Source organism: Schistocerca piceifrons, chromosome 1, assembly GCF_021461385.2.
Source record: "Schistocerca piceifrons isolate TAMUIC-IGC-003096 chromosome 1, iqSchPice1.1, whole genome shotgun sequence".
Taxonomy (NCBI): Eukaryota; Metazoa; Arthropoda; class Insecta; order Orthoptera; family Acrididae; genus Schistocerca; species Schistocerca piceifrons.
Genome location: NC_060138.1, coordinates 885,718,883 through 885,743,480, shown reverse-complemented (window position 1 = coordinate 885,743,480; position 24,598 = coordinate 885,718,883). Strand labels below are relative to the sequence as shown.

Sequence of the window (24,598 nt, the reverse complement as noted above, 5' to 3'; positions counted from 1 at the left end):
TCCACAGAAGACGAGCAGCACAACCGAAGTGACGAACAAGTTAGTGGGAATGATCATGATTCGTTTCCACTGACTGACAAGGACGATATCACACCCACAGCGTCTGTGCTACATATCGTGGAGGAGCCACAACATCAAAGAGACGTGACGGATACAATTATGCAACAGGATGTCATCCCACCTGCGAGAGTTCTCATCAGTTCGTTAGGAGATTGGGCGCAAGAAATGGACCAAACTGATGAGATACAGGATGTCGACGTTCAGTCACTGGCTCCCACCGACAACGAGTCGGGAGGGAACCTTGTTTACAGCGACCAGTGAAGCGGTATCGTGTGGTCTCGGTCCAGGAAGAATGCTCCGTAGCCGGCCGATTCGTTGGTGCGTGACGTTCTAGCAGTGCACAGCGGATACCATGTCACACGTCTACTGCATTAGTATAGTTAACATCAGTGGTATTCCCACCCCAGTAAAGACCCAAACGCTGCAAGATATGCTGCGGGCTCGTCGACATAATTTTTATGCACGAGGTACGAAACAATAAGCCAATAGAGTTTTATGGTTAAGACGTCTATCGTTTAACAGCTTATGACGGTAGCGGTGGCACAGCCACACTGTTACGAGAAGGAATAGTGACAGAAGACGTGAATACTTACCATCGACGTGTGGTGTTGACGTGGCTGTAGGGGATGTCCACTTGGTTAATGTTTATACGCCATCTGGCTCAATGAAGAGACACAAATACACAAATTTTTACACAGAGGAAGTGTCACCGCTCTTCCGAGGACGTCAGGAGAATTACATTGCCTGCGGCGACATTAACTGCATTCTGTGGCCCGAGGAGTAACAACACTTCGTCCCATGTCCGGCGTAAGAGACGCTGGTCTGCGAACTTGCACTACATGATACCTTGTAAATGAAGCACGACGCAGCACTTTACGCGTCATTCAGCCAGTCGACTAGGCAGGGTTTATGTGTCGGGTGGGCTACGTACGGCGACAAATGACCCTTAGGTGTGGCCTACGGCCTTTGCAGACCAACAGGCTTACATCTGTACCATCGCTCTGCTACTGCAAAAGACATGGCGCAGCAGGGGGCCGTGGAAGCTCAACATTACCCACCTGAGGGATGAGAACTGTTTCCGGGAATTTGAAGACACATGGTGCCAACGTCAATGGCGTCAATGTGCATAAGATTCAACATTTAAATGGTGGTTCTGCTGCGCCTAACCGGCTTTAGGCAGAACGTTCACACGATAGGGCCAAGACAGATAACGTTGGCAATGAACGACTTCCGAATTTTATTTCACAGTTCTACTTGAGCTGGCGACGCAACCACTGTCTCCCGGCCGTTAGCAGGCTGTTCAGCGTATCAAAGCACAACTGCTGTGTCTTGCGGCAGTGAAGATAGGAGTTAAAGTACGTGCAAGGATGCTCGATGGATTACCCAAATAACCGCCGTCTTTACACTATACAGGGTGTTCCATTGATAGTGGCCGGACCAAATATCTCACGACATACGCATCAAACGAAAAAACTACAAAGAACGAAACTCGTCTAGCTTGAAGGGGGAAACCAGATGGCGCTATGGTTGACCCGCTAGATGCCGCTGCCATAGGTCAAACGGATATCAACTGTATTTTTTAAAATAGGAACCCCATTTTTATTACATATTCGTGTAGTACATAAAGAAATATGAATGTTTTAGTTGGACCACTTCTTTCGCTTTGTGATAGGTGGCGCTGTAATAGTCACAAACGTATAAGTACGTGGTATCACGTAACATTCCGTCAGTGCGGACGGTATTTGCTTCGTGATACATTACCCGTGTTAAAGTGGACCGTTTACCAATTGCGGCTAAGGTCGATATCGTTTTGGCGTATGGCTATTGTGGTCAAAATGCCCAACGGGCGTATGCTATGTATGCTGCTCGGTATCCTGGACGACATCATCCAAGTGTCCGGACCGTTCGTCGGATAGTTACGTTATTTAGGGAAACAGGAAGTGTTCAGCCTCATGTGAAACGTCAACCACGACCTGCAACAAATGATGATGCCCAAGTAGGTGTTTTAATTGCTGTTGCGGCTAATCCGCACATCAATAGCAGACAAATTGCGCGAGAATCGGGAATCTCATAAACGTCGGTGTTGAGAATGCTACATCAACATCGATTGCAGCCGTACCATATTTGTATGCTCCAGGAATTGCACGGCGATGACTTTGAACGTCGTGTACAGTTCTGCCACTGGGTACAAGAGAAATTACGGGACGATGACAGATTTTTTGCACGCGTTCTATTTAGCGACGAAGCGTCATTCACCAACAGCGGTAACGTAAACCGGGATAATATGCATTATTGAGCAACGGAAAATCCACGATGGCTGCGACAAGTGGAACATCAGCAACCTTGGCGGGTTAATGTATGGTGCGACATTATGGGAGGAAGGATAATTGGCCCCCATTTTACCGATGGCAGTCTAAATGGTGCAATGTATGCTGATTTCCTACGTAATGTTCAAATGGTTCAAATGGCTCTGACCACTATGGGACTTAACATCTATGGTCATTAGTCCCCTAGAACTTAGAACTACTTAAACCTAACTAACCTAAGGACATCACACAACACCCAGCCATCACGAGGCAGAGAAAATCCCTGACCCCGCCGGGAATCGAACCCGGGAACCCGGGCGTGGGAAGCGAGAGCGCTACCGCACGACCACGAGATGCGGGCACGTAATGTTCTACCGATGTTACTACAAGATGTACCACTGCATGGCAGAATGGTGATGTACTTCCTTCATGAAGGATGTCCGGCACATAGGTCGCTTGCGGTTGAAGCGGTACTGAATAGCATATTTCATGACAGGTGGATTGGTCGTCGAAGCACCATACCATGGCCCGCACGTTCACCGGACCTGACGTCCCCGGATTTGTTTCTGCGGGGAAAGCTGAAGGATATTTGCTATCGTGATCCACCGACAACGCCTGACCACATGCGTCAGCGCATTGTCCAAGCATGTGCGAACATTACGGAAGGCGAACTACTCGCTGTTGAGAGGAATGTCGTTACACGTATTACCCAATGCATTGAGGATGACGGACATCATTTTGATCATTTATTGCATTAATGTGGAATTTACAGGTAATCACGCTGTAACAGCATGCGAACCCAGAAATGATAAGTTCACAAAGGTACATGTATCACATTGGAACAACCGAAATAAAATGTTCAAACGTACCTACGTTCTGTATTTTAATTTAAAAAACCTACCTGTTACCAACTGTTCGTCTAAAATTGTGAGCCATATGTTTGTGACTATAACAGCGCCATCTATCAAAAAGTGGTCCAACTAAAACATTCATATTTATTTACGTACAACATGAATAAGTAATAAAAAATGGGGGTTCCTATTTTTAAAAAAGTTGTTGATATCCGTTTGATCTATGGCAGCGGCATCTAGCGGGCCAACCATAGCGCCATCTTGTTTCCCCCTTCAAGCTAGACAAGTTTCGTTCTTTGTAGTTTTTTCATTTGACGCTTATTTCGTGAGATATTTAGCCCGGTCGCTATTAATGGACCATCCTGTATAGTGAGAGAAAGGGGGCAGCGGCGACATACACTTATACGGGACGTCGAAATTGCCAATGGATCGCGGGCAACGTTGCAGAATGATATTGCACGTGCTTTCACTCACCACTACCGCAATTTCTATGTGGAGGGACCAATTGGACAGGGCAGGATTCGCAGATGTGCTCCGAGAAATGCCAGAAGCGGGCGTTCCACTGAAGTGGACGGCCTCATGGCTGAAATCATCACAGATCATCTGGACGCTGCGCTAAAGTATGGTGCATTAAACAAATCTCGTGGACCACCTGGACGCCCTCTTGAGTTCTACTACACCTTTCATCATCTGGTGGAACCGTCGTGGATACAAATTTACAACGAACTCTTAACACCTACCTTATGGGTCCCTACCGAGTTTACATAGAGTACTATGATACCCATGCCATACCAAGAGGTGGTCGTGGACCACGTGACTACCGGCCTTTGACATTATTGAACGGAGGCTACAAAATCTTTGCACGTATCCTTTGTGCCCGCCTTCAAGCGGGGATAAAGGACAAAATACATTTAGATCAAATGTGTCTAGGCGGGAAGAGCAGTGTACACACGGCGCTACGGGCATATAGGGATGTCATAGCAGTGATATCAGTATGTAGGTTATGAGGAGCCGTTGTGGCAGTGGATTTCGATCGCACTTTCGACCGAGTAGACCGCGTTTTTCTACGCGCAGTCACGGAACGGATGGGGATCCCCCTTACGTTTGTGGACACGATCTTGCAGTTGATTGACGGCGCGCACTCGAGAGTCCTGGTGAACGGTGCTATCTCAGAACCTATCATGATCCAGCGCTCAGTGCGACAAGGTTTCCCCCTTTTGGCCATCTTATTTCCAGTCGCTCTTCAAATTGCACTACGACGGCGCCTTGAAGACGTGCAGCTACGGACCGCATCTTTTCAGTGCCGTGGAAACTCCAACGACGTCTCTCTTTCGGTCAAGTCAGCAGACTAAATCCAGGCGGCGCTGGGACGGCTTCGGCAGTATGGACCGGTGGCGGTAGTGTCACTAACCTACGAAATGCCCGATGTATGGAAGTGGGCAGAGGGCAGCCACCAGGAACAGCAGTGCCCATCATGAAGGTCCTCATTCTCAAGTGTTTCTGAATGGTGTTCCAGGGAGCATACGAAGTACAGCGGCGGATGATTATCGACGGTTACTGCAAACAGATTTGCGCAATGGTACAACACACACTGCGCGCAACAGATATGTTCCAGCATGTCAGCGTCTATTTGGCACCAAAAATAGGTCCTTTGGCGCACATACTGACGCTGTCCACCACGATTGCGTTAAGGCTATAGTCGGCCTTTGAACATTTAGTGAATACTGACCTCTTCTTTAAAATCCGCTACAATACCTTGACGCTGTCACCGAGAGGAGGAAGCATCGGACTTGTAAACGTGAGGAACTGGATGGGTGCGATATTTCTTAGTACGATGCAACGCTTTTGGAGAACCGAACAGTCCGCAGCTCGTGGTCGTGCGGTCGCGTCCTCGCTTCCCGCGCCCGGGTTTCCGGGTTCGATTCCCGGCGGGGTCAGGGATTTTCTCTGCCTCGTGATGACTGGGTGTTGTGTCACATCACGGCACTGCTCTCACAGCTTCGGGTCTTCTTCGTCAATCACAGGTTAGTTAGGTTTAAGTAGTTCTAAGTTCTAGGGGACTGATGACCATAGATGTTAAGTCCCATAGTGCTCAGAGCCATTTGAACCGTTTTTTGAAGAACCGAACACGTCACCTTAATGGGCACTGTGATCGACAAAGCGGTCCCCTATTCATTCCGTCCATCAGTTAATGTTGGCCACATCACGGCACCGCTCTTACAGCTTCGGGTCTTCTTCGTCAATCACAGTTATGTTCAGGACCATTTGCTGGAGACCAGGGTGCCCAAAACGAATGACATATATCGAGGCTTCCTTCAACAATACCCTCGCAATGTGGTCGAACAGAAGTACCCGGCGATACAGAGGCAGAGAATAAGGAGAGCGGTCTATCTTCCTCTCTCCCCACAGAGGTAGATGCATTGTGGTAGTAGTGGTGAACGGCAAATTCCCGAACCGTCGCCTGCACTGCATACACCTGGTCGACACGTCGATTGCCCCCACTGCGCGGTCGACCACTCCGACGAGTATCATTTGGTTTGTGGCAAGGCAATCGAATGTTGGCTTCACACGAACACAGGGATCAAAACTGACGATCTACTGTTCCCGGACAAAGTATAATTTCCCACCGCCACTACAAACGCTGTAAACTGGATAAAGGGGAACGCGACGTATAATCTCTATCGCGCTAATGACAAGGACGCCATAGACATCTGGCACATATTGCAAGAGCAATATGTGAAATATAGATAATGTTTTTCGAATTATTTGTATTCGTTATTCACGGACGCTCCGGCTAGCTGGAGTGTTCCGGGAGCAAGAAGTGAAATCAGGAGAACTTATGTTCGGGAACTTACGTTCATGGCTGATTTACTCAGGAGACTCTATATATATATAGTTAGTGGATTCTCTAAACCAAGACGGGGTTGGGAGCCGTTTTACGTTTGGCTGTGTTGAATGGCACCTTTAGATACTATATATTGTGTTTTGTAGCTATAAAACGCAAAAAATAAAAACAGAAAACAAAATTAAAATTAATAAAATGGAAAGAGAGCACCATTTGTTCCTTGGACCATATCCAAGGAACGGGGGAGTGGAGACATTGACACGGTTCTAGGCGCGCAGTCCGGAACCGTGCGACTGCTACGGTCGCAGGTTCGAATCCTGCCTCGGGCATGGATGTGTGTGATGTCCTTAGGTTAGTTAGGTTTAAGCAGTTCTAAGTTCTAGGGGACTGATAACCACAGCAGTTGAGTCCCATAGTGCTCAGAGCCATTTGAACCATTTTTTGGAGACATTGTGGCCAGGCTTCAAGTTGCGACCCCTGCCCACCCTGTCTCCGCCAACCCGCGACCTGAACCCTTTAAAAACTCTTAAAAAAATAAATAAAAAAGGGGTAGCATCTATGATTAGAAATCAAAATGTTCTCGGTCCCGGTTTCGAACCTCGCCACTGATTAAATTCTGAATAAAAATCAACATTGGCGGCCAAAGCACCTTCATTCTGCCAACGGAGGAGAGGACAGAGGTTCAGGACACTCTCTTGCCCATGAGGTGGGAAACTGCCCATGCAGGCGGAAGAATCAACAATGATCAGTGGCATGAGGAGGATGCAGAAGGCAATGGAAACCACTGCATTAAAGACACAAAAAGTGTATCCGCAGGACATGTGGCCTGTAATTGAAAAAGTGTCTTGATGATCTCTCCACTGGCAAAAGGTTCAGGAATAGTCCCCCAATCGGATCTCCGAAGGGGACTGCCATGGGTAAGGTTACCATGAGAAAAAGATTGAATAACCAACGAAAGGATAACGTTCTACTAGTCGGGGCATGGAATGTCAGGAGCTTGAACCTGGAAGGGAAGCTAGAAAATCTGAAAAGGGAAATGCAAAGGCTCAATCTAGATATAGTGGGGATCTGTGAAGTGTAATGGAAAGACGACAAAGGTTTCTGCCCAGTCGAGTACAGGGTAATATCAACAGCAGCAAAAAATGGTATAACCGTAGTAGAATTCGTTATGAATAGGAAGGTAGGGCAGAGAGTGACTTACTGTGAATAGTTCAGTGATAGGATTGTTCTCAACAGAATCAACAACAAACCAACAGTGACAATGGTAGTTCAGATATACATGCCGACGTCACAAGCTGAAGATGGACAAATAGAGAAAGTGTGTGAGGATATTGAGAGGATAATTCAGTACATAAAGGGAGATGAAAATCTAATAGTCATTGAGGACTGGAATGTGGCTGCACGGAAAGTAGTAGAAGAAAGGGTTACGGGAGAAAGTGGGTTTGGTACTAGGAATGAGAGGAGAAAGACTAATTGAGTTCTGTAATAAATTTAAGTTAGTAATAGTGAATACTATGTTCAAGAATCACAAGAGGAGGAGGTATACTTGGAGATGCCCGGGAGAGACGGGAAGACTTCAGTTAGATTACATCATGCTGGGAAAGAGATCCCGAAATCAAATACTGGATTGTAAAGCGTACCGAGGTGCAGATATAGACTCAGATCACAATGTAATAATGATGGAAAGTAGGCTGAAGCTTACGATATTAGTGGGAAAGAAACAACACACAAAGAAGTGGGATTCGGAAGTACTAAGGAATGAAGAGATACGCTTGAGGTTCTCTAACCCTATAGATACTGCAATAAGGAATAGCTCAGTAGGCAGTACAGTTGAAGAGGAATGGACATCTCTAAAGACGGCAGTCACAGAAATTGGAAAGAAAAACGCAGGTACAAAGAAGGTAACTGCGAAGAAACCATGAGTAACGCAAGTAATAAGAGGTCTGTACAAAAAATTCCGGAACTTTGTCCATAAAATTTTTCTACGCTTACCTTTTACTTATTGTGCATGGTCTCCTTCGAAATACTCTTCTCCACAATTGATACACCGCTCGCAACGCCGTTCCCACTTCCGGAAGCAGTCTTGTTACGCCTTTTGATGGAGCGCGCGAAGCGCCGTCTGCGAATTTTCTTTTATCTCGTTTGTCATTGCAAATCTTCGTCCTTTGAACGAGATTTTCTGCTTTGGAAATAAAAAAAGTCCGTAGCGGCCAGGTCTGAAGAGTACCGTGGATAAGGCTGCACAGTGATCTCGTTTCTTGTGCAATAGCTACGCACCAACAGGGATGAACGTGCGGGTCCCTTATCGTGATGCAAGAGTCATAGATTGTCCCGCCACATTTCAGGCAGTTTCCTTCTTACATTTTCTCACAGGCGTCGCAATACGTCCCGATAGTACGATCGACTAATAGTTTGTCCCTGCGGCACGAATTCATGATGAACTAATCCTTCGAAGTCAAAGAAAATTATCAGCATGGCTCTGAACTGACGAGCTTATTTGGTCTTGGAGAACCTTTCCCGACCCTTTGTCAAGGTTAAACCTAGGTCTCAATTTCGTATCCGCATAGATCATCACCAGTTATGATTCTCTCAAGGAACATCTCGTTCTCATTTCTGCGATCCAAAATTCTTCACAGATTGGGAGGCGAAGGTCTTTCTGATTTTGACTCATGAGCCGTGGGGTGACCCTGGTGGCAACACGACGCATTCTAAGATGCTGTGTCAGGATTTCATAACTGAAATGTTGCATTCTTCTACAATATTTCGGGCAGTCAGTCTTCGATTGGCACACACAATATCGTTGACGTTCCTGACGTCGAAAGAGGTCCTGAAGCAGAATCACCTTCAACTACCATCCGACCATTTCTAAACCGTGAGAACCATTCGTAACACCGATTACGGCTTAAGCACTCTTCACCGTAGGCTTCCTGCGTCGTTTGGTGCGTATCTGTAAAGATTTTCTTGAGTTTCAAGCAAAATTCATTGCAGACGCGTTGGTCCTCCGATTTTGCCGTCTCGAAATTTTCGAACTGTGCGACACAACGTTATGATCAGTACAGCACTGAACAGTAACGAACAGACATACACCAGAAAGAAGTACAAAAATGTTCAGGGAAACTCAGGCATACAGAAATACAAGTAGCTGAGGAATAAAATAAACAGGAAGTGCTGGGAAGCTAAGACGATTGGCTGATTCGTTCACCTGTGGGAGGAGGCCAAACAGCGAGGCCACAGGTCCCATCGGATTAGGGAAGGATGGGGAAGGAAGTCGGCCGTGCCCTTCAAAGGAACCATCCCGGCATTAGCCTGAAGCGATTTAGGGAAATCACGGAAAACATAAATCAGGATGGCCGGACGCGGGCATGAACCGTCGTCCTCCAGAATGCAAGTCGAGTGTGCTAACCACTGCGCCATCTCGCTCAGTAGCTAAGACGAAGTGGCTGCATGAAAAATGTGAAGAAATCGAAAACGAAATGATTGTCAGAAGGACTGACTTAGCATACAGAAAAGTCAAAACAGTCTTCGGTGAAATTAAAAGCACGGGTTGTAACATTTAGAGCGCAGCGGGAGTTCCACTGTTAAATGCAGAGGAGGGAGCGGATAGGTTCAAAGAGTACACTGAACGCCTGTATGAGGTGGAAGGTTTGTCTGATGTGATAGAAGAAGAAATAGGCGATCTAATGTTAAAATCAGAATTTAAAGGAGCTTTGGAAGATCAAATAAGGCGCAAGGGATAGGTAACATTTCATCAAAAGTTTAGAAACTGAGGGAAGTGGCAACAAAACGACTATTCACGTTGGTGTGTAGAATGTATGAGTCTGGCGACATACCATCTGATTTTCGGAAAAAATGTCATCCACACAATTCCGAAGACTGCAAGAGCTGACAAGTGCGAGAAATATCGCACAATTAGCTTAACAGTTCATTCATCCTAGTTGCTGACAAAAATAATGTATAGAAGAATGGAGAAGAAAATTGAAGATGTGTTAGATGACGATCAGTTCGGCTTTAGGAAAGGTACAAGCGCGAGAGAGGCAATTTTGACGTTGCGGTTGATAACGGAAGCAAGACTAAAGAAAAATCAAGACTCGTTCATAGGTTTGTCTACCTGGAAAAAGCTTTCAACAACGTCAAATGGTACAAGATGTTCGAAATTCTGAGGAAAATAGGGGTAAGGTATAGGGAAAGACAGGTAATGTACAACATGTGCAGGAGCTAAGAGGGAATAATAAGAGTGGAAGGCCAAGAACTAAGTGCTCGTATTAAAATGGATGTACGACAGGGATCTATTCTTTCGTCCATGCTCTTCAATCTACAGGGTGAGTCACTAGCTATTCCCACATAGAATAACTCCGAACGTATGATAGTAGCTGAAAAGTTTGTAGGACAAATGTTGCATGGGACAACGGGGGCCATATTATGTCGTTGGTTGTTTGTTGCTACGTGGGAGCGCTTCAGTGGTATGAAGGTCACCTTTGTTTTTTTAAACGGGATGCTATAGTTTGGTACTTATTTTGTGATAGCAGCTATCGAGACGAATCCAATGATGTGTAACAGTAAGGTCTTTTAAGGTCAACAAAGGTCACAAAGGTGACATGAACGTACATTTACAGAAGATGTTCGAGGTGATGGACATTGGTATCAATGCAGTGTTGCCATCTTCTTATCATGGATTGAGTGGTATTCCTTATCACATCGGCACTTATCGAAGCACGTGCTCTGACAATTCTCTCTTATATATCGTGCAAATAGTAAATATTCACCGAATACGGCGTCCGCCCCGGTAGCTGAGTGGTCAGCGTGACAGACTGTCAATCCTAAGGGCCCGGGTTCGATTCCCGGCTGGGTCGGAAATTTTCTCCGCTCAGGGACTGGGTGTTGTGTTGTCCTAATCATCATCATTTCATCCCCATCGACACGCAGGTCGCCGAAGTGGCGTCAAATCGAAAGACCTGCACCAGGCGAACGGTCTACCCGACGGGAGGCCCTAGCCACACGACATTTCCATTTCCATTTTACCGAATACGGCGTATCCATCTGACGTGTCATTGACATGCAAATAAAGTTCGACAGTTTCGCAGTACAACACTAATAGGAACGGTAAGACTAGTAACGTCGAATCAAGCGAATGTAAATGATGTATTCCTTCGAAGACCTAGTCAATATGCTTCTCATTAACAGAGAATGCCAACGAAACTCGGTGAGAGCTAGAGACTTATACGCTGAAAGATATCCTCAGCGTACTCATCTTACGCGTCATACATTTAAATCTGTGTATGATAAATTGAGAACAACTGGATTTTTAATGCAGCGGAAACATATCCGGCAAAGGAAAGTTACTAACGAGGAAACGAAAATGGGTACTCTTGCCACTGTGGTTCGAGATCCTTGTGTTAGTTCGCGTCAAATCGCAAGGGAATCTGGCATGAGCCACAGTAGTGTTGATCGTGTTCTGCATCGCCATAAATATCATCCTTACCATATCAATCTTCACCAAGAATTAACTGGTGCGGATTGTATTCGTCGCATTCAATTCTGCCGATGGGCTCAACTTCATATTCAGAGGGATGACGCATTTATTAATTTGATTTTATTTACTGATGAGGCTACATTCACGAACCATGGAAATATTAATTTGCATAACATGCATTATTGGGCGACTGAAAATCCATGCTGGCTGCTGCAAGTTGCACACCAAAAACCGTGGTCGGTGAATGTATGGTGTGGGATTCTGGAGGACAGGATTGTAGGCCCCTATTTCATCGAAGGAAATCTTAATGGTAGGAAGTACACCACATTCCTGCAAGAAATATTAGGTCTGTTACTGGAAGAAATACCTTTAGGAACAAGGAATAGAATGTGGTATCAACACGATGTGTATCCGGCACGTTTTTAGTTGATGGCTAGAAATGAGTTGCAGAGACAATTCCCAAATCGTTGGATTGGACGCGGAGGAGATGTGTCGTGGCCGGCTCGTTCGCCAGATCTGACGCCTCTAGATTTTTTCTTGTGGGGATTTGTAAAAGACATTGTTTGTAAAGACGTTCCAACTACACGTGAAGATAAGCGAGAGAGAATTGTCAGCATGTGCTTCGATAAGTGCCGATATGATAAGGAATACCATTCAATCCATGATAAGAAGATTGCAGCACTGCATTGATACCAGTGGTCATAACTTCTAACACCTGTAAATAGACGTTCATGGCATCTTTGTGATCTTCGTTGACCTTCAAAGACCTTACTGCTACACATCATTGGATTCGTCTCGATAGCCGCTATTAGAATATAAGTACCAACTACAGCATCCCATTAAAAAAAAAAAAAAAAACAAGTTTGACCTTCATATCTCTGTAGCGACCCCACCTAGCAACAACAAAAAAAAACCAACGACATAATATGGCTTCCGTTGTCCCATGCAACATTTGTCCCCCAAGCTTTTCAGCTCCTATCATACTTTCGGAGTTATTCTTGGTGGCAATGGTTAGTGACTCACCCTGTATATAGAGAATCTATGACGAAAATAAAAGAATTGTCCAGGAGAGGAATTAAAATTCAAGGTGGAAGGATATCAATTATACGATTCGCTGATGACATTGCTATCCTTGGTGAAAGTGAAGAAGAATTACACGATCTGTTGAATGGAATGAATAGTCTACTGGGTGCAGAACATGGATTGAGAGTAAATCGAAGAAAGACGAAAATAATGAGAAGTAGCAGAAATGAGAACAGCGAGGAACGTGACACCAGGATTGATGGTCATGAAATAGATGAAGTGAAGTAATTCTGCTATCTAAGCAGCAAATTAACCGATGACGGACGGGATGAGGAGGACCTCAATAACAGACTTGCACTGGCGAAGAGGGCGTTCCTGGGCAGGAGAAGTCTGCTGATATCAAACATTCAAACATACGTTAATTCGAGGAAGAAATTTCTGAGAATGTACATTTGGAGCACAGGATTGTATGGTAGTGGAACATGGATTGTGGGAAAACCGGAACAGAAGAGAATCGAACCATTTGAAATGTGGCGCTACAGACGAATGTTGAAAATTAAGTGGACTGATAAAATAAGAAACGAGGAGATTCTGCGCAGAATCGGGGAGGAAAGGAATACGTGGAAAACACTGACAAGAAGAATGGACAGGATGATAGGACATCTGTTAAGGCATCAGGGGATAATTTTCATGGCACTAAAGGGAGCTGTAGAGGGTAAAAACTGTAGAGGAAGATGGAGACTGGAATACATCCAGCAAATAATTGAGAACGTAGGTTGCAAGTGTGACTCTGAGATGAAGAGGTTGGCACAGGAGAGGACTTCGTGGCTGGCCGCATCAAACCACTCGGAAGAATGATGATTCAAAAGAAAAAAAAAATCAGCTATGGCAAAAGAGATGTAGCATGTGTCACAGTAAACGAAAGGTGGATGTTATGCGGCATTACAACCTCAAATTCCTACAAGACGGTGATTTACGAAGACGCTTGGTTTCCTGTGCATCTGTATAGTATCAACATTTATGATTACCCCGTATGTGAGTGTGGTTATGAGTCAGAAGCTGATGCAAACCACATCTTACTTTCGTGTTCCAAATTTGACAATGAAAGACCAGAATTTTTTAAGACTTTGACGAATATGGGTTATCTCCTCCCTCAGTCAGCGTCTTCTGATTTTGTTTCTAAAGACTTCAGACTTTGTAAAGTGATTATGAATTTCTTTGAGAGCATAAGAAAAATCTGTAGATTTTAACAGAATTCTGTGTCGCTTATTGCCAATTTAAGAAATAGTGTGGATTCATAACATAAAAATGTCTAGTTTACTTGTCATATTATTTGTTAGATATTTGTGGTAGGAAAAAATTGATGGTTTGAGCTTTCCATTCTGTAAATATGCATGTGCAGTCATGTATTCTATGTAAACATGTGTTTTCGATGGTTGTACAAACTCTAGAGGCCAAATAACACGAAAGTAATTATGGCTTAACCGTCCACACGTCATGTAACTGATTTTAAAATTATGCAGTATTTTACTCACCATAAACCTCTGTAACTGAAGAATGAACAGTATCCTCTAAATAGTTTAATAAAATATACACCAATTAACTATGTAGAACTTGTAATATTTACAAGCGCTGCACAAAACGCAACCTCATGTTACACGACGAGAAAAACAGCAGATCATGCTGGAAACTGCACAAGGCGGTCTTCACCAATTGTTCCTTCATGCGATTTTAAAATCAGTCACTAGCCTAGAAAATCGAACAGCAAACGTCATGTGTTTCTAGGTATACTATCCTCCGGGTACAACACTCTCAAAATGGCGAAGCGCCATCTGAACAACTTTGATTTGGAAAACCACTACGAAATAATATATGCTTCCATCCTCACTAGAAGATACAGTGTACATAATGGAATCACTGAAAAAAAAATTAGAGCACCTGGTGAAAATGGAATCATTGGAAATTGGACCACAGAAACATAACACCATATTTTTCAAAATAATATCAGAAGTCTGGAAAAGGGAGAAAATCCCTAAAGAATGAAAGAGTGCCTTGTTACACCCGCTCCATAGCAAAGGAGACAAAACAGATCTGATCAAAGAGAAATCTCACTTTTTACCGTAACTTATAAAATTTTCTCTAAAGTTTTACTGAGCCAACTCGAGCCGCTAGCAAACCTACAGATTAGCTAGTCTCAGGCGAGATTCAGGAAAGGGAGTACTGAACAGATCTGGAGCCTCAAAAACTATTCTGGATGTCATATCATGCCGAAACACTACAGCCACATTCGTGGATTTCAAAAAAGCTTACGATTCTGTTGACAGATATACCCTGTTCAATAGCCTAGGAGGAATAGAAGTCGATAGAAAGACGAGGGCCATCATCTGGGAAACACTTTCGGGAATCACGTCAGATGTGAAAATCCTGGGAGAACTCTCAAACTCATTCGAAATTCACACAGGAGTTTGAGAAAAAATGGATAATTGCCACTCTTGTTCAACACTGCATTGGAAAAAAATTAACAGAGAATGCGAAAAGCACGTCAGAGATTAACTTATCCAAATTTGAATACAGAAAGAAAAAAGAGTCACTGTGAAATGCTTGACCTTTGCAGTGACTTGAACATATTATCGAACGATGAGGTTTAAGCCAAACTACCATTGGATAATCTGCATGAAATCTCCAGTAAAGGCGGCCAATAAATTTCCTATGAAAAACCTCAGTATACGGATACCAAATGAGCAGGAAAACTCCCACTGAAAACACGGTACGGAAAAATCCCACCGGTCACTCACTTCAAGTACTTAGCGGAAACCATCTACCCAATCCACAGGACAAAAAGCAGTCTCCAACACAGAAAGAATATTGAAACTGAGAAAGGCGTACAAACTGGCATGGAATTACTACAACAGAATAGCAGTATCTCGTAATGCAAAACTACGCTCGTTTTTTACCAGAACCCTTGTATTCGACAGAAACCACACTAATTTTGGAGAAAACAAAAAAATCGTGATATCGTGAAACCGGAAAATTCTTCGAAAACTTCACCGCGCTGTTCCCGAGATCAAACTTGGGTCATACAAGCTACAGAGCAACTCTACGATAACACACACAACATCACAGGTAACTTTAAGAAAAGACGCCTGCAGTTCTGCGGATACCTGTGTAGGATGGATGACAAGAGACTCACTAAGAAAATTTTTAAGATCATAAATGGAAGTAAATTAAAGTTCAGTTGGATGGAGAAACACAAGAAGCCTTAAAACGATTGGAATTAACGATAGAAAACAGCTCAGGAATAAAATCACAAATAAGAATGTTGGACTAGTTTCAAGAAAATAAACAGGGAAAAACTGACAGAGAAAAGGAAGAAAAAAACACAGTGAATTAATGAAGAGGTTTTGGGAAGAACAGAAAAGACGAAAAGAGAGTTCAATTGCTCTCTTAAAGGGGAATAATAGAAAATGAATAATAATAACGATAATTAAAACAATGAGTGTCACCGTAAAAAGAAGTAACAATGGGTAAGGGTTTTAACTATCGCTTATGGTTCAAATGGCTCTGAGCACTATGGAACTTAACATCAGAGGTCATCAGTCACCTGGAACTTAGAACTACTTAAACATAAGTAACCTAAGGACATGACACACATCCATGCTCGAGGCAGGATTCGAACCTGCAACCGTAGCGGTCGCGCGGTTCCAGACTGAAGCGCCTAGAACCGCTCGGTCACTGCGGCCGGCTATGTTTACATGACTTCCTGTCGGATCATACCTCTTTCAAAGGTAGCAATGGGTTCCGCAACTGAAAAATGGTTTCGTTGTTGTTCTAAATCTCTCTATCAGTTTTAATTGCGACATTTGTACCGTACGCCCGCGCTTAATTCCGTACGCCCGCGCTTAATTTCGCGTAATTCCCGTGGATTTGGAACTCCTCTGGCAGCAAGAGCGCACGAAGCGCAGGTCAGGTCGGAGGAGAAGGTAGGTAAGGGTTGTGGCGACCTGGAGAAGTGGTGAGTGTGAGACGGGCGGCGGAGAGCGCAAGCGATGCGGTGTGTTGTGGTCAAGCGTCTGCCGTGGCCCGTCGGCAAGAGTGCCTTTGCTCACTGCGGGTTTGGCGGGGCCGAGTGTTGGTGGCAGCCGTGAACATTGCTCGTCAAAAGCTACTTCGAAAGGACGCACAGTATTCGGCGTGTCCTCTGCTATTGAAGCTGCAAGCAGTTTGTGTCCTTGTTGTGCTGGGTTGGACCTTCGCACGTACTGGACGCGGTGGCATCTGCTGGATGATACCCATGGGTTTCCGAATACGAGTAATCTTCGTTACATCTTTCTCTCGGCGCTGTCTAAGCAAGTGTTTGTCAATGGGCGTTGGATTTTATGAGAAATCACGGTAAGCATCCGATTAGTGTGCACGTCACTTGGTGTCGCCTGGTGGCTAATTGACACCGTATCCGTTGTTATATATATATATATATATATATATATATATATATATATATATATATATATAAGTGTTTCTTGTATGAAGGTTTTGCCTGATACTACTTAGTTCAGTTCTGTAAATGTGTGTGGGCTTGTGACTGTCACTATTCCCAACTGATTTTAGAATCTAAGGGTATAGAATGTAGACGTAATTCTTCTAATTTACGACTTGTACTTTATAGCTAGTGAAAATTGTTTATTCTGATGCATATCTATAATATCCTGCTGGCTAGTATCACGAGCTCGAGCTGCTTACTAAATTGTTTGCATCTACTAAAAAAAATAAAAAAAATAAAGAAAAATTTTATGCCTCAGTAGTCGAGTAACGTTCGTACTTTTCTGCATTTGTAGTATGTTTAATTTTTACTGAATAATTAACGAGTTGGCTCTCTGTTACAGGATAGGTGATTGTATCTCTTGTTAACTGTGGTCTAGTTAAAGATTCCTGTGTACCATGATAGATATTTTTAATGAAGGTTTCTAGTAGTGTGGTGGCGGCAACCGCCGTTCTATGTTAGTAGAGAAGGGGGAATTATTGCTACTGGCGTTTTCTCTGCCATTGCCTCTATCATCATAAATTTGAACCACATTTGTCATTCATTTCGGCTACTTCGAAGGCAATGGCGTTTTGATTTTTGCTTCATTTAATATTCTCTACTTAAAGGAAGTGATTTTATACTGTTGCCGTTTTCAGGTGTTTGCTATCAGTTGTGTTATTGAAATTTAGTCTTTTCAGTTCTGGAAGCAATATGTTAATGTTAGTCTTGGATTTTTGCCTTTTAAAAACAAATTCATTAGTGTTTTTAGAAACGTCAATAAATTCATCATGGCTCAGTACTTTCCACTCAACAGCAGCTCCCTACCTCATTTCAACATTGTTGTGCAAGACGCCGCAGCTTGTTTAGATTAGATGAAATGTAGTTTTCGTGCCAATAGATCCATTTCGAGGAGAACCTCCAGGATGAATACACTATAAATATTTATAAAGAAAGCCAAATATGCAAATTTACCTTGCACAGATCCCAAGAGGTGCTCATGGATGTGGAGTAAATCAAAACGTCTTCACCATGCTAACATGCCGAAATCGAGTGTTCCTTTGGGCAGTAAACTGCAAAGCTAGATTAATACTTACGGGTCCGACGTATTTTGTGATGACGGTAAAATACTTAGTCCAAAATAGGCAGTGTGGGCAGTCAGTGAACTACGAATATCTGTACACAAACACATACACGACTTTCCAAGGCTATTGCTAATAAGATTTCTTTGCTTCCAACGGCCGCTGCAGCATCGAGTCGAAAATCGTAGTTTGCGCTGGCCTTACGCAAAGCTTTTATTAATGCCGGAATCCCTTTGTGGTGACTACAGAACACTACATTACGACAGTTTTTGAAGAAGTATACGGACGTATCTGCGCTCAGTGAGCCAGGTTTACGAAAATATTACTTAAGTGAATGTGACGAAGAAGCAGACGAATCTGGGCTCAGTGATTCAGATCTACGAAAATTTACGTAAGTGAATGTTACCAGAAGTAATGAAAATAATTCAAGAAGAAGTAAAGAGTAACAAGATCTACATTTTATATGGCGTGTCAACTAATCCTACGGGTTATTTTATTGCCAGTGTCATCGTTGGACCATTAGATCCTTCAGAAGGTGAGTCAGTAAAGGCTTTCCTGCTTACAACAGTGTGTCTGTAAAAAGTTAACAATTTAACTACAGCGCTGTTATTTACCAACTCATTACAGCTGAAGACGTAGCACAAAGATTGGAGGGTGAGCTAGGGAAATGTAGTAAAGTAATTGGGGAAAAATGTAACATGGCGTTTTCGAAAAATCCTGATCTTGACAACCTTACTAACATTTCAAAAATTGGCCGGCCGGGGTGGCCGAGCGGTTCTAGGCGCCACAGTCTGGAACCGCGCGACCGCTACGGTCGCAGGTCCGAATCCTGCCTCGGGCATGGATGTGTGTGATGTCCTTAGGTTAGTTAGGTTTAATTAGTTCTAAGTTCTAGGGGACTGATGACCTCAGATGTTAAGTCCCATAGTGCTCAGAGCCATTTGAACCATTTCAAAAATTCTTCAGGGTGACAATTCTATTGCAGTGGAAATGGACCCTACAATAGATCATTGTTTTAGATTCGCTCCAATAACCTCTGCAGATGTCGATCGGACTTTTTCAGATGAAAAATGAATTATCTGACAATAGACAACACGACTACAGAAAATTTTAAAAAAAGCATTTTGTTGTCAAGTGCATGGGCTTGCAAGAAACGTTTCCATTTATCTGTCAAGTACAGTTAGCAATATGTTTAAAACTTCTGCGATACTTTAAAAATATTATACAATATGATGTTAACATAAATAGCCTGTTCGTGTGATTTTCTGAACAGCACAACCTATTAAATAAACATGAACAATGTAAAGGTTTTTTTCTATATTACTTTTTATTTCCTGTTTCAGCTATTTATAATGGCTTTTTGTCTGCTTATTTTAATGATTTATATTGCCTAAACTTGCGTTTTTTAATCATAGTGTTGGTAGGTTTACGATTGAGATACGAAAGACGAATTCTAATCACCCATATATATTTGTTACACTGATGAACACCAACTTATTCCCTACGAGCATGCTCTTCCTGCAAACTGCACACGTTTCAGCCACAGCTCTTTACGCAGGCATCGTCAGACCGGTCTAAGGATACACGAGAACCTGTTTCCTGTGTCCCGCTGTCTTCCAGAACCGTAACATACTGACGTCACGCTCGCTGACCCTGAAGCCAGGCATTCAGATCGCGAAATTCACCACTGAAATTTTCTCTTATTTTGAGGCCGAGTGAGGTGACCAGTGATTAAGGCCCCGGGCATGTACTATGAGGAATCTCCGGTTTATAAAAGAAGGAAAAAGGAAATACAAGAACGTACCGATGGAGACAAATACGAACGAAGGAAAAATGACGCTTTAATGCCCTGTAGACGACGAGGTCATTAGGAACGTAGCACAGACTCGAACTGGACGAGAGTGGAAAAACCAACAGTGTATGAAACGCAGAAAGAAAATTAGCACGAAATGCAAATAAAGTAATCCCAGAATAGGTGAGAAAATCCTGTACAAACACTGGGAAAGAAAAGAACTTACAGAAAACTAATGGTGGTGTAGGTAGATTACAAGTCATTTCGTGGAAGTAAATAGTAATAGTGTTAACCAACAATTTAAAGATGAGATATTATAATAAGTGCAGAAGGAACGGCAGGTAATGAACAGAAAAGTATCCAATATGTATACAGTGGCGAGAGGCTGTTTCGAAATCTGACAGAGGAGAACCTACCAACGATTCTGAAAGAAAGAGATGAGCCAGTAACGCTGTCGGACTTTGAGAGAGCTTTGAGCAGTTTGACACTAGACGAATCAGAATCAGTCACTGAGATGCTTTCGGCGTCACTAATTAGTGGTAATATAAGATTATTTGATCTCCTCTCTAACAGTTCTAAAACAGATTTGCCACCACATTTGCAGAAAGTAGCGTCATTAACCTATTGAGTTCCATCAATAAGAAAAAAAATACAACTTTAAAATTATTAACATCATTAACCTTTATTATCCAGAATGAAATTTTCACTCTGCAGCGATGTGTGCGCTGATGTGAAACTACTGGCAGATTAAAAACGTATGCCGGGCCGGGACTCGAACTCGGGACATTTGCTTTTCGCGGGCAAGTGCTCTTGCTGCAAGTCTGGAAGGTAGGAAGCGAGGTACTGGCAGAATTAAAGCTATGGGGAGGGTCGTGAGTCGTGCGTGGGTAGTTCAGTCGGCAGAGCACTTGCTCACGTAAGGCGAATGCCGGGTTCGAGTTCGGTCCGGCACACGATTTTTAACTGCCACTATGTTTCAGCCTTTATTATCATAGTAAACAACGAATAAAAGAAGGAACTGGCAAAATGAAAATACTCAACTGTTTTATGGAAGTGGTTTCACTTTGGGACCACTAGGACGTACAGTGTGCAGCCACCCATGTTTTCATGTGATACATGTGAAAGCAAAATCGAATTTTCCTACTCACAAACGCACAAATCGAAACTTTCATGAACTTATAATATCTAAGCAAATTCTTGTCTTAAATAACAACCAAAAATGGGCCTATAATTTAATAAACTTTGCATCAAACCTCTATATTGCCCCAGTGATTTAATTTCTAAACCACAGTAGTACAAAGTCAAATTGACGTTACATCTCCTCAATATGGTACCTATAAAAAAAAACACTTTTCACAATCTCCCACAATCACGTAGTACAATCTCTGTTGCTTTCATCGTTATAAGTGGCCGCTACAATGGACTACATTCTTAGAAATAGATCAGTGTACCACCAGATGTCTGGCTCGCAGTAGCATCGATCGTACAACGCGAAAGGCACTGGTACTTCAAATAAATAACGAAATAAAATAAAATAAAATAAAATGGTGGTTTCAGGCAGACGCCACTAGTACTCAGTGTTAAAAAAGGAGTAATGAGAGAGCTATCAGTTGATCACTCTGATAGCTCATTCTAGGCAATAACTAACTACACGTAATAGCGTGTAAAAGAACAAAAATAAAAACAGAATTACTTCCGATAGGGTTGCAGCATCCGAGTGGAATTCTGATGACGGGCTTAATAATGTAAGAAAGTACAAAGAAATAAGAGTTTGCTGTTGTAAAGGACGTCTTTGACAATGTAAGCTGGAATATGATACGAACATGGGAGGCTGATCTTGGCATGCGGGACTCAGTACTGGTGCGACGTATCGATTTCGTCCAGCCCGCAGGAAAGATGTGACCACCAAAGGCCTCTGCTTGATGAGCTACCTTACTTTATATTTTTGTGAATGAGAGGCTGCAATGAGGATTCAGACAAGTATTTTCACAAATAATGTTAAAAATTTCCAAGAAACCAGAGGTGAAAAAAATGGTTCAAATGGCTCTGAGCACTATGGGACTTAACTTCTGAGGTCATCAGTCCCCTAGAACTTAGAACTACTTAAACCTAACTAACCTAAGGACATCACAAACATCCATGCCCGAGGCAGGATTCGAACCTGCGACCGTGGCGGTCGCTCGGTTCCAGACTGTAGGGCCTAGAAACGCTCGGCCACCCCGGCCGACAAACCAGAGGTGAGGTAGTGGTAAGACACTAGACTCGCATTCGGGAGAATGGTGGTTCAGCTTCTTGTCGGACCATTGAGATTTAGGTTTCTCTAAATTTCTAAAGGTAAATGCCGGGATGGCTCCTTTGGTAAGCTATAAGAACAATTTGTTTCCATTTATGCCGAATCCGAATTGAAGGAAGGAGGGTTGAAGTTTAACGTATCGTCACCAAACAGGTCATTAGTAGAAATTCGCGGGTCTGGTAGAAATTCGTGCGTCTATGAAAAGATCGATGTACAGAACATACACCAGCTCCCACCGTCGTTATGTTACCAAACGATGTTGTCGAGAACTCGAGAAAATTCTAGCCCTACATAAAATCGCCGCTAAGCAGGTTGAAGGTTTGCTTGCATTCAGGTATTCGTCAACCATTCTAGTGAAATAATAAAAGACAGAAAAGGAAAGCTGAAGTTTTAATTTTCGCGCTTAAGAGGTATTCACGTAGGAGCATAATACAGGCATACTGTCATTTGACCGTCGCATAGACTTCCGAATGGGGGACATAGAAAAAGGCATTCCTGGCGCTGAGGGGCAACTGAGAGAGTTGAAAGTAAACAAGTCACCATGAGTACACTTGGAGCTCCTCGTGTATATAAACAGTAACTGGCGATTATGCAAGCCATGGCCGGCCGCGGTGGCCGTGCGGTTCTAGGCGCTCCAGTCCGGAGCCGCTGCTGTTGCTACGGTCGCAGGTTCGAATCCTGCCTCGGGCATGGGTCTATGTGATGTCCTTAGGTTAGTTAGGTTTAAGTAGTTCTAAGTTCTAGGGGACTGATGACCACAGCAGTTGAGTTCCATAGTGCTCAGAGCCATTTGAACCATTTTTTTGCAAGCCATGAGACGTGCCCAGGCATCCCTGCCCAGTACTTCTGTGGTATTTCCTACACTGAGACTCTTCCCGGAAGTTGCCCCATTGTAGATAGTGGCATCCTCAACAAATACGAGTAACAGTTGGGCAACATTACGGAAGACGAACGCTTCAAGCGCAGATAACGTCTTGTATAACACTGGAAAGTAAATACACGAAGGTAACTGAATATTAGCCCTGTTGGTACGCAATGTAATGTCTGCTACTCGATAACCAATAATGTTCAGTGAAGCTATTGACGAATATCTGTTTCGCAATAGGGGGTATAAAAATTTATGTTACTATGACTTAACATTTAGACCCTACACGAAAAAAAGATATGGTGCATGCAGGTAAATCAGTTTCCCTAGAGTGATACGACCAACACAAACTAGATATCATGTATTTCCCACGTAGGGCAGACAAGGTGAATGACTGTTTAAAGTCATGCAGATTTAGAAACTATTTAAAACGTAGCACTGCCACAGCTGGACAACAATGATGGAAGGTGTCGTCAGAGGAGCCACATCGTCATTCAGTCTATGTGATTTATAAAAATCACTGAGTGCCTCGATCAGGATCATTGGACATAGATTCAAACACCACCCCTGTTTTATGTGGGTCTAGAAAACAGGGGAAGGAGGAAGACTGTTAACCATACCGATTTAGGGTCCTTAAAAAAACAAACACCACCTGTCAGTTTCAAGGTCAGCCCCCTCCCCTCCAACTGCACATGTCAAGTCACACGTCCCACTCCCTGGGACAAGGGGTCCTTTGTTCTCTTTAGTAAACAAACTACTCATTCGTGTTCCTACCGGATATTTATTTATGATCTGGATGTTTCAAGTCACTGTCTTCCCCTACCCCCTCACTGAGTAACGAACTTGTGCCCTCACGTTAAGCTTACATAAGTTTATTTATAACCCACTGTAATCAAATGGCTGTCGGAAGCTTTTAGCATTATATTAATTACCATAATTTATGTCCGCCCCCGGTAGCTGAGTGGTCAGCGCGACAGAATGTCAATCCTAAGGCCCAAGGTTCGTTTCCCAGCTGGGTCGGAGATTTTTCTTCGCTCAGGGACTGGGTGTTGTGTTGTCCTAATCATCATCATTTCATCTCTATCGACTCGCAAGTCGCCGAAGTGGCGTCAAATCGAAAGACTTGCATACAGCGAACGGTCTACCTGACGGGAGGCCCTAGTCATACAACATTTATTTACCATAATTTATAACCAAAATGGCTGTCTTCAAGTTCCCCACTTCTCTAGATCAATTGGATGAAGAATAAATGTTGGGACGTTATCCCACTGGTGTGAACATCAACACCAGTCCAAGCTGTGGCTTACCTCCACCTTCTGTCAGGATATGAAAGCCATCATCATGGTATTACATTGCTTGATTAACATCATTAAGTGTCATCAGAGATCAGTCATCACCCCCTGGTAGAATAAGAAGACTGTCACATTCAAATGTAAGTACACTGATGTAAAAAAATATTTAAGTGAGTAACATTGCAAGATCACAGTTTAATGTA

General features: G+C 43.3%; 1 protein-coding gene across 1 annotated transcript in view; it reads left to right on the top strand.

Moving 5' to 3' along the window:
- Positions 1-18,567: 18,567 nt before the first annotated feature.
- Positions 18,568-24,598, top strand: part of LOC124776352 — a 56,099-nt gene continuing 50,068 nt past the window's right edge. Inside the window, exon 1 of the mRNA XM_047251306.1 lies at positions 18,568-18,688. Within this exon, the coding sequence (XP_047107262.1) occupies positions 18,568-18,688 (121 nt within the window). The remainder of the gene's footprint in view (positions 18,689-24,598) is intronic.